This window comes from Lottia gigantea (genome assembly GCF_000327385.1).
Source record: "Lottia gigantea unplaced genomic scaffold LOTGIsca_17, whole genome shotgun sequence".
In the NCBI taxonomy this organism is placed as follows: Eukaryota; Metazoa; Mollusca; class Gastropoda; family Lottiidae; genus Lottia; species Lottia gigantea.
The window spans coordinates 2,581,795-2,593,932 of NW_008708133.1; the positions used below are offsets into that span (position 1 = coordinate 2,581,795).

The following is a 12,138-nucleotide window of genomic DNA, read 5'->3' on the forward strand; positions in this document are numbered from 1 at the left end:
TGATTGTCATTTTCATAAACTTTCAATTTATAATACGAACCACCACTGCATGATGAATGAACACATAATCTATGTTCATAAGAACTTCCTTCACATGATGGTAAAGAGGTTATTGATGTGGCTTGTAATTTACAGTCTCGTAATCTTTCTTGAAACCCAGTACCACATGAAACACTGCAACCAGACCAGGAACTCCATTCTGTCCAGTAGTTCAACTTCTGACAACGATGAGAATTACAGGACTGTACTTTAATAAAGTTTCCTGAGCATTTTGCTGTTGGAACTTGAGAGACACATATACGAGTTTTAGTTCTATATCCTTTATCACAAGAAGATGAACATGGTCCCCAACTACTCCACTTCATCCAATTAGCTACAAATATAAGCAAATAGTATACACACAAAAAAGAAGTATGAAATCAAATACTTCTCACATTTAAAGTGTTAAATGCTATATGTTTTTTTTTTGCACATTAACAATGTGGCCACAGAAGGGGCTTGTAACAGGGTACAGAACATATTTACATGATGTTTTCCTTTTTGTAAATGATCTCACTCGTCTCGATCGGACAAAAAAAGTAATGTGGCACATGGTCGCATTAAGTTCATTTGTCGATTACAAGTATGTGAACTGTACAAACAGGCTATTTTGTCAGTTCGTTTTTATACACCCACGTATATATTTGTTGCCCCTGCTGTCTGTCTGTCCACAATTGTTGTAGAGACGATAGAGAGCTGGTTTCTTGATGGATTTTGACAAAATTTGTTGTGATGAACCCTATTGAAAATCAGACAAATCGCAAAATATTTAACGAGTTAAGGCCCTTGTTCTTGGAAATTTGTTGTAGACCCGATAGAGAGTTAACCAACTTGATGGATTTTGATGAAATTTGGTATGAACATTTGTTATCACTTAAAGATGGCTTCCCTTATTTTCATTTATGAAAATGGAAATGCTAATAGTTATATGAATAGAAAGTAGAGATGTTCTAATGATTTGGAAAAATACCAGTTTGTCTCACATGTCCATAATTAATTCATAATAAGCTAAATTAGAAGAGAATTAACAGCAGAATTACAGTGAGTGACCGATCAAGAAAGGTCAAATAGTCTTTTTTTTGTTTATCCAGACTGTACATACATGGACATTTATGATTGGTTAAAACTCTTAATTATATGCAGTAAGAACGGTTTGTTCCCACTTTCCCGGCAGATTATCCGAATTAAATTTTTCTAATCCGGATTAGTTGGGTTATACGGATTAGGGCAGATAAAATTCTACTAATGAGCTGATAAAAACCATCTGTTCATCTAACTTAAAGTGAATATTAGTGATACAAGTTCACGTGTCAAAATCATCCTCCAACAGAAGGCTGAGATCCGCAACCTGCACCTTAGACCAAGAACCATTTTCACTGACTTCGAGAAAGCTGTTCAGAATGCCGTAGAACATGTTTTTGACTGTGAACTGAAAGGATGTCTCTTTCACTGTCGACAGGCAGTTTGGCGCAATGTCTTTGCAAACAACCCAGATGTGAACTTATTCGTGAGGAGAGCATCTGCTCTACCTCTACTTAGACCTGAACATATCGAAGATTACTGGTTCAATGTCCTAGAAGCCGCTAACATGGAAGATTCCTCAATTGCAAAGTTTGCTGACTATGTGATCGAACAGTGGGTGGAAGGAGAAGATCTACATATGTGGAACCATTTTCACACTGTAGGTCCGCGAACCACGAATCATGTTGAGGGGTGGCATGCTAGAATGAACAAGATGACCACCAACTATCCTTCAGATTCATCACCCTGATAAAAGCTGAGCAAGCAATTACCAGCTCTAGTCTGGTGGTAAGAAACGCCCCAAGAAGAGACAGTATCGCCAATTGGAGCATGAACTGGACCGCCTGAAAGTCTGTCTTCAGAATAACAGCAAGACAATGATGGAATATGGAGATGCCGTCTCCCATCTTGTAGGCTTGTAAAATTAATAAAATGAGCTCATTAGTAGAATTTTATCTGCCCTAATCCGACTAATCCGTATAACTCAACTAATCCGGATTAGAAAAATTTAATCCGGATAATCTGTCGGGAAAGTTGGAACACCCCGTAAGAACATAATGATATGATTAAGAATACAATATGATAATTCATTACAAACACCAATTAATCAAATATTTTGCTTAATTTGGCACTATAAAATAAGAAAACCCATCTTTAAGGATCAACCCTATATTTAAAATCAGACAAATCGAAAAATATTTGGTATGAGTCATTGCCCTTGTTCTTGAAAACGCGTTCAATTTTTTATTTAAAAATGTGTTTTGGACACAAAAGAGCTGGTTTCTGGTGGATTTTGATAAAATTTGTTGTGCATGTTTGTTATCACGCAAGGATGAACCCTATTAAAAATCAGACAAATTCAAAAATATTTTATATGAGCTGTTACCCTTGATTTTGAAAACATGTTAAGTCTTTGGTCATAAATAGTCTAGAAGGCACAATTCTCGACAGATTTGGACGAAACTTCGTGAAATTGTTTATCATTACCCAAGGATAAATCCAAATGAAAATAAAAAACAAGTCAACCTCCCGGTCAACTTGGCTTCCACTGCAATTGTGAGCGTATCAAGATGGCTATCGCTATTTTAAACGGTATCTTTAATTGCTTAAAAGATAGTGACAGTCCACTGAAAAACGATTTTAAAATTAGGTGGCGTGTTGAAACATCGGGATCTGCATTTCAATCAACTTTGAAACAAAAGGTAGCTTAACAACCAGGATCAAATCTGCAACATATTCGTTAACATTTTATCTGGTTGTTTCTCTTGAAATTATACTTACCTCGACACGGCTTATGTTCACTACATTCTTTAACATCCCATAGACTTCCTACACATTTATTAGTTGTACAGCTTCTTTTTCTGAGTTGAAAGCCCCCTTCCCCACATTCCACAGAACAATTACCCCACGACTCCCAATTAGTCAATTCTCCTATTCTCTCATTAGCATTTAACCTATGACTGCACGACTTGTTCAAAGAATCCACTATAACTGTAAACGTTGCATCATGTACTTGTTTTTGAAGTTTATTGCTATATTTGGATTCGACTTGAGTTTTTTCGGCCAAAATGCGATAAATGTTGCCTTCAATAGATGATAAAGCAGATTCTATTTGCTCGTCTATTTTCGGACTTGCAGCTTTGCAGCTTAAGCGATCTTTTAGGCTGGAAGCATCTTCATGAATTCGCTTATGGAAATAAAGATTTTCGTGTTGTTTGAGTTCTTCTGCATTTGCATTGATAATATGGTGTGAATTTAGAGGTATAAGAATTTCTGGTTGACTAAACATATCTTCTCTTATACCGTAATGGTATTTGGGGTAGAATTTATTTGGATATAAACGATTACGGGTCATAACATTAATAATTTCATTTGCTGGTACCTTCTTCATTTCATCATTTTGCAATCGTCTCGCATTGTGATCCCCATCCCTCTTTATTCCAAAATTTTCTGTTTCAACCAGTTTTCTGTTAATGGACGGGTATCGAACATTACCAAATATTTTCTTTCGCTGAACTACTTCAATCAGTTCTTTACCATTTTCCACATCATTCCCAACTGAAGAATCTATTTCTGGTGCCACAGGAATTGACACTTTTTGCCTAACACTGGAAACTTGTGTTCCAAATTTCTTAGAATGAAGCTTTCCTTTTTCCTTTAAATCTGCATCCTTTTTTTTCATCTTTTGGGTATTTGCATTTCTCTCTTTCAGTTCTTTTACCTCTTCATCTAAATCTTTTACTTTAGAAACTATTTTCGCCTTCAATTCCTTGTCTTTTTCTCGAGTTTTTTCATCATTACTAATATTTTGAATCATCAATTCCTTTTTCATATCATTTACTTTCTTGTCATCGAACATTTCTTTCTGTTTTAGTTTCTGATCTTTTTCTTTCAATTGTTTCTGTGTATTTCTAATGTAATTGTTCATCATATTATATCTTAATTTACTCTTCAAAGCATCCTGTTGTTTCCTCCGATGGAAAACCTCTTGCAATTTGCGAAGCTGATGCTTTGAAACCTTGATATACTCTCCATGCCAGGATGTCCTATTGTTATTTAAGGTGCCATGATAAATAACACCCATATTTGTTGAGTTTAGATTAGAAGGATTATCGATATGTCGCACAATGGTTTGTCCAATTGGTATCTTATCAATTCTTGAATCGATGTAGGTATTTTTATAATCCGAAGGAATATCGACGATTTCTTTCCTAAAATCAAGCGTTGACACTGGGGTGTTTCCTGGTGTGTTTTTACTCAAGACACCATTTCCTTCTTTATCATGCGTGTTTGTAAGTGACTCTTGTTTCTTTTTTTCGTTTCCATCAACGATATCGTGAATATCACCATGTGTCGTTGTAATTAGACTTTCATTCCTGTCATTATGGTTGATGCCTTTAAACATTTTTAAGCCTTTTGGTAGATTTCCTAATAGATGTTTTGTTCTGTGTGGTCGTTTATATTTTGGTCGTGCTCGTTTGGATTTTGGCTTGAAACTATCAACAAGTAAAACAGGAGGGCGAGGAATCAGGTTAAAGTCCTTATCGTCTGCGGCCTCTTTAATATCCAATTCTTGTGATTCAGGTGAAAGCAGGGCATCTAAATTTTTGATCAGATTTTCTGTAATTTTCTTCGACTTTTTTAAGTCGATATTTTTTATATTTTTTCTATTTTGGCGTGTAATTGAGGTTGAATTTGTCTCGAATCCTGAAGAATTATTATCTAAGCTCTTGTGTTTCAATATTGTGTCGATTGTTTCTGCATCTCGTTTATCATTTTCATTACTATCTGTGGAATTATTAGTTTTACTCAGTTCAGAAATTGGAATTATATCTATAAAATAATGAATATCCACGTTGTCATTTTCGTACTTGCTTTTTTTTGATATTTTATTTCCATCTTGATTCTCACCATGAGCAGGAAGCTTATTACCGTTGCCTTTGTTGTGTCGGTTTTTGCCTGTTTTTGTTAGGTTCATGATACCATTTTTTGTGCTATCATGAAGCTCGCTTTCATTGCTGTAATTTATGCTGCGATTTATTACTATTTTTATGTGATTTACATCTTCGTTTTTTTCGTTACCTCGAAGTTCATTACCTTTAGGAACTTTAGGACCGTCTTTTTTGTTGCGAATTTCTTGTCCTCTTTCATGATTAGGCATAGCTGGTTTTGTGTCACCACGAACTAAAAGCTTGTTTTCTGAATGCAGCTTATCGTTTTTTTTAAGGCGGTTGTCTTCAGTGTTAATATGCTGTACGTTTCCGCGACTATCACGAAGCTTGCTATCTTTACGAACTTTATTGTCAACTTTTTCTGTTTTATCGCTATTTACACTTCCATCTTTTGAGTCATTTACGTGTTCGACTTTTTTGTCATCCCGAATTTTATCTTTTTTATTATGTACTTTATTATCTTCTTTTTTGTATTGATTTTTTTCCTTAATTTTATGGTTTTCATATTTTCTGTCACCAAGAATACGAAGCACTTTTTCTGTAAGATCGTCGTCTTTTTTCTGTGGTCTTTCCTGCCGATTCTCATAATTTTCATTTCTATCATTTGTGCTGCCATGAATACGAAGTTTGCGTTCTGAAAGTATAAAATAACTACAAATCGTAACAGTTGATGGAGTGGGGATTTGACAAATTTGGACTAATAAAAGCGCGCAACATCATGCAATATGCAATAAGGGATATCTTGCCAGGAAAGTGGCATGAAGTCTTCTTTTTTAGACTTCCGATTGTCGTGAGTTCTTTAATGAGCAAAATCTGTGTCAAATAGGGCCTTGGATAATTGTCACATCAAACCGACTGATGCTTATTTTAGTCGAAAAATCGGAAGGTACCTATACATGTATATATCTCGACATATTCCTTGATTAAATTCTGGACTGCTGGTCAGCAAGCAAGTATCCGAGACTTTTTGTCTAGATCCCCGCTTTCTAAGCCACGAGAATTGATACTCGTACAACTTTAATACACTAATCATAATCACACATCAGGAATTCGGATTTTACTCTAGATGAGTAAATATGCAGTCAAGATTATTTTTATGCTACAGGCGATCATAGTGATTGTTCTATCTGTACTCATTGATCAATGTGGGTTGCTGACAGTTGACTATTTCTATCGTAATGGAGAATTTATTATGCGAATTCTAAAGTGCGTTCATACCTTTAATATATTTCAGTTTAATTTCTAGATGTCTAGCAATATTCCTCTCTGTTACTACCACAACAAACTTTCTATCTCCTTTAGGGTGTAAATACTTTTCTGGCACCGTACACTTTAAACGATCTCTAAAAAAAGTCAACAGCGATTGTTTTTTGTTTTAATCGAATGTAAAATGAAACGTATATGTAAATTTCAATATGAATTGTTCCATAATGTTCTTCACACACGGATTTATTAGTCGTTTTCAAATAATGTACAGTGAATTTCGAAAGTACTGTCTATAGATCCACCCAAAACACAGTATACTTGCAAGATAATTGTATAATTAAAAGGGTGCGGTACTGTTGTCTCCGACCAAGACCATTTGTGTGCGCACCTTAAAGAGTTTACAACCCCTTTAATTCCGACATACCTGCACTGGCGTATAGCTATGTGAGAAGATTTAGCTATCATATACCATATTGTATTATATCGATGAATTCGTTCTCCATTACAATCTATACCAACTAGTATTAGAACAACATTTCCATCTTCAGTGTAAACTCCTTTACCACATACTGGTGTATCAATCCAAAACCTCTTACATTCAACAGTTACTTGACCTAAAATATCGGATAGCAAAAAGTAGAAATTTCATTTTATATTCATTGAGCTCAAATTTGTACCAGACTCTCTTTAGAAGTTTTAAAGATAGCTTGCCAGGCAGGATAACATACGCCCACTATCACTAGAAATGATAAAAAAAGTCTGTAGTAGTTTAATATGTGAAACCAATCATCCTATTTATACTAATTTCAACCTTTACTTATGTCTCATACCAAGTTTCATCAAGATCGGATAAAAAATGTAGTCTCTTTCAGGCCTACAAGCCAAATGAGACGCATTGAATTAATCCAAGGGCAATAACTAAAAAACCATTCATCCAATTATTCCAATTTTTGAACTTGAGATCTCATCAATTTATACATGCATACCAAGTTTCATCGAGATCAGATAAAAACTGCACCCTATATCATGACTACAAGTCAAATCTGAAGCGTTTTTACTAAGTCAAGGGCAATAACTTTGAAACCTCTCATCCGATTATTACTAATTTCGAACTTGATCAAGATCGCATTCACATATAAACATGCATACTAAGAACGGATAAAAATTGTAGCCTTTATAGTGCATACAAGCCAAATTTAACGCGTTTTTATTAATTCAAGGGCGATTACTGTGAAACCCTTTATCCGATTATTACCAATTTCGAACTTGACCGAGATCTCAATAATATATACATTTGCATACTAAGTTTCATCAAGATTAGATAAAAATTGCAGCCTTTATCGTGCATACAAGATTACAGGCCAAATTTAACGCGTTTTTACTAAGTCAAGGGCAATAACTCTGAAACCGTTCATCCGAGGATTTACCGATTTCAAACATGACTGAGATCTCATCAATATATACATGCATACCAAGTTTCATCAAGATCAGATTAAGCTGTAGCCTCTATCGTGCTTACAAGAAATGTGGACGGACGGACGGACGGATGGACCGGGGCGAAGGCAATATACGTCCACATTTCCATGTGGGCGTATAAAAAATTGATCAAAATCTATCTATATATCCATTACTAATGCTAATGATTAAGGCTCAGGATTGGATATCCAATTTCGCTTTAAGTTTAACTAACTTCTTGTTAGCATCAACTACCTAGATCTACCGGTTTGTTATTTATGTCCAATACTTACAATGTAGGCCTTTTGATTCATTTGATGGATCTAGAGAATAATTTCCGTAAACATTAGATAATAACAGAGTACTAGTACTGGTAACAACAAATACCAACAGTAGATTCGACATGATTAGGACGCCGGATGTCAGCTGGGAGACAAACTGATCAGGACGCCGGACGTGAGCTGGAAAACAAACTATAACGTATGTGATGTAATTCTATATCTATTATCGGGAACTGGTAGGTCTAGTGAAGTTATGATATGTGCCTCTAATGACGATCGGCCCAGAACTAAGTAGATTTAAACTAAACCAAACATAGTTTAAATCAAATTGAAAATGGACCTAAGCAAAACTAAACAATACTGATGTCCAGTCCAATGATGTAAATCTGTCTGTTCTTGTCGTTGATCTAAATCTTCTTAGTGAATGGTGTGTTTCGACACTCTGCAAACAGACAATAGTTGACTAGACCTATATATCTTAGTAGATTGTTGATACCATAACAAATCGTTCATAAAATATTCAGGAAAACAAAATGGTGGATGTTTACGTCAGTGACGTCACAAATTTTGTCTAGCTTGTCTTTCCCGAAACGAAACTCCACCTTATTAATGGCGTTTTGTTATACATTACAAGAAAAGTATCAAATTTAGGAATTTGTCGACGATCAAGACAAATCAAGGACCACTGGTCAATGATCTTTAACAGAGCCGTATTCCTTTATCAAATGTAGCCTAGCTTTTTCCCTTTGATCGCACTTAACACAGGCGTCCGAAGAGCACACTTCGGCTAGAATTTTGTCTATTATTTGAGGTAGTTCTACAAGACCCGTCAACCTGTCGCGGATGGCCCGTCGTCCGTCGCAGAAGGTCCGTCGTCCGTCGCCCGTCGAGGCTACCTTACAAACAGGTAATTAAGACTTATACATAGCGAAAAACGAATATTTGTTTATTTTTAACAGAACATCAATAAAAAGGCAGAATTCTTGTAGTACAATAGCAAAATATGCATATTATGACTTGAAGACCCGTCGCACGTCGAGGAATATTATCATAATATCCGTCGCCCGTCGAGGAATGTTATCATAATATCCGTCGCCCGTCGTACAATTTTAAAACTGACCCTTCGCCAAAACTCAAACAAAGCATAAATGATTCAGTTTTAGATTATCATGTAGATATTTATTTCATGATTAGAATATTTCATAGGTTTAGGAAAGTTTAACCTTTTGCAATTTTATTTGTTTGCATTTGCGTTTTCTTTTCATCGGCTGCGAACATATTATAGCTCCACGACCCGTCAACCGTCGCCCGTCGAGGAATATCATGTCTGCCGCCCGTCGAGGCTACCGTACAATTTTATAACTGACCCGCCGCCAAAACTCGTGAAATAGAAACAAAGCGTAAATGATGTAGATTTAGATTTTCATTTAGATATTTATTTCATGATTAGATTATTAAATAGGTTTAGGAAAGTTTAATGATTTACAATTTTATTTTTTTGTATTTGCGTTTTCTTCTCATTGGCTGCGTGCATATTATGGCTTGAAGACCCGTCGCCCGTCGAGGAATATCATTATAACGTCCGTCCCCCGTCGACAAAGCATAAATGATTCAGTTTTAGATTTTCATTTAGATATTTATTTCATGATTAAAATATTTAATAGGTTTAGGAAACTTTAACCATTTACAATTTTATTTGTTTGCATTTGCGTTTTCTTTTCATTGGCTGCGTACATATTATGACTCTACGGCCCGTCGATCCGTCGCCCGTCGAGGAATATCATTATAATGTCCGTCGCCCGTCGAGGCTACCGTACAATTTTATAACTGACCCGTCGCCAAAACTCGTGAGATAGAAACAATGCGTAAAAGATGCAGTTTTAGATTTTCATTTAGACATTTATTTCATGATTAGATTTAGGTTTAACCATTTACAATTTTATTTGTTTGTATTTGCGCTTTCTTTTCATTGGCTGCGTACATATTATGGCTCCACGGCCCGTCGACCCGTCGCCCGTCCAGGAATAACATTATAATGTCCGTCGCCCGTCGAGGCTACTGTACAATTTTATAACTGACCCGTTATTTGTTTGCATTTGAGTTTTCTTTTCATTGACTGCGTACATATTATGGCTTGTCCGTCGAGGAATGTCATCTTAATATCCGCCGCCCGTCGTGGCTACTGTACAATTTTATAACTGACCCGTCGCCAAAAATTTGTGAAATAGAGAACAAAGCATCAATAATTCAGTTATAGATTTTTATTTCACAACAATATTTCCCAGGTTTTAACTGTCCTGTAGATGTGTGCCATAGCTGCACAACCCGTTGACCGTCGGGAAAAGGACCAAAACCCCACTTCAGCCCACGAGCCCCTACTCATCTACAGTTGAGCCATTGCATAACAGTTATGCCATAAACAGTCGGGCAGTGCTCAACCAGCATTTGGCGACAGGCGACGAAATCTAGTTACTCGCTACGATGTTTTAAAATGTCTGTTGCTCGTCGATAATCCCTTTTTCAACCACATATCGTCGTCGTAACCCTCAAGATTTGGATAAAAACCACAGCCTGTACGTTTTACTAATTCAAGGACAATAACTCCAAAACCATTCTTTTGATTGTTACCAATATCATGCCAAGTTTCATTATCATCAAATAAAAACTGCAGCCTTTATCAACTCAAAATTGAAGCGTTTTTACCCAGTCAAGGGCAATAACTCCAAAACCGCTCATCCGATTGTCACCAAATTCGAACTTGATCAGGATCCTGAAGATCGGATGCTAACTATATAGCCTTTATCGATCTATAAGCCAAATTTGGCACGTTTTACTGAGTCAAGGACAATAACTCCAAAACAGTTCATCTGATTGTTACCAAATTTGAACTTGCATGTATACTAAGTTTCATCAAGATTGAATAAAAACTCCTTTGTGTCTACAAGAAGGGTGAAGGCAATATACGTCCACAATTCCATGTGAGCCATATCTGAAACCATATTACTCTATGAACACCCTTCCACTCTTAAAATGTAGATTTTATCCAATAGCCACGACAAAGAGCTAAAGAAATTTACCAGTTTTATAGTTGAAAAAACAATAACTTATAGTTATATTAGTATATATGTAATTTATGTTAAATGTGAGGTTATTTTATCTGATGTGTCATTTGAGTACGGTTTACAACTCCATAATCCGAATATTTCATAAGTATTATTCTATAAACATTTTCATTAGTTGGAAATAGTGTATATTTAATTTCTATTTGAAATATTTTGAAGTATATTATTAACAGATTGAATTTGATTAAAGTTATAACTGTGTTAGCACCTTATTTGTATCAATTATTCTATGTCTCATTGCGAGTTTTGCTTTGAAGAAATAGATTATTAGTGTGTATGTCATATCTGGACAGGAAATGTCTGCACCCCCCTTTGGCTCCGCCACTGATATTAATAATTACACCTAAATAATAGTTTTGAAGCTACCCGATGTAAAATTCCAGAATAACACAAATATACACAAATACCATAAATCTATGTTAAAAAATCTGAAATGCCCATAGAATAGAGGCCTAAATTAAATATATCATAATATCATTGAATCGGCGCAATAATATGTAACAAGGTATCCGAAGCGTGATGCGACACAATCAGGTGTGACGATATATTTCGTTTTCTATGATTTTTGTTTACATGCTTTGAAATGTACGGTAGCCTCGACAGGCGACGGATGTTTACATGGTGGCGACGGGCCGACGGGTCTTGAAGAAACAATTGTGTTATTTTACCTTTTCTCTGAAGTTATGGTGGTCTTTAATGAAAGATTGACGTTTGCTGTCTTCTCATATCGTAGTTCAGGTCATGACCATGGACAGTAACTTTTACTACGCAAATACCGTTTACGAATTTAACTAGGACTACTCCTACTCATATCGCCCCTTTCCATTTTGCACATTTTCTATATCACCCTTCCCCTATTCGCCCTTTCCCAGATTCGCTATTAAGGTCCCTTACCACTTCACTCCTGAAACCCTTTTCTCCTCTTCCCACTTCGCCCATTTTTAATATTAGGCCACTCAAGAAATGATGCTTCTTCCGAGTTCGAATTCTTATCGTTCTTCGTGAAGTCACAGTCTGGGATCCTGCATGCCTTGTCAGTTGTATGGTAAGGGGATGACATTG

At 35.9% G+C, this 12,138-nt stretch overlaps 1 protein-coding gene across 1 annotated transcript; it reads right to left on the reverse strand.

Moving 5' to 3' along the window:
- Window positions 1-2,800: 2,800 nt before the first annotated feature.
- Window positions 2,801-8,464, reverse strand: LOTGIDRAFT_231104 (hypothetical protein; the record flags this gene model as incomplete). The annotated part of the gene is made up of 4 exons (XM_009051728.1): window positions 7,967-8,464; window positions 6,643-6,832; window positions 6,231-6,355; window positions 2,801-5,646 (listed from the first exon to the last, which is right to left on the reverse strand). Exons 1-4 carry the CDS (start codon window positions 8,076-8,078, stop codon window positions 2,801-2,803), a joined length of 3,273 nt encoding a protein of 1,090 aa, XP_009049976.1. The 5' UTR covers window positions 8,079-8,464.
- Between the last annotated feature and the right edge of the window lie 3,674 nt (window positions 8,465-12,138).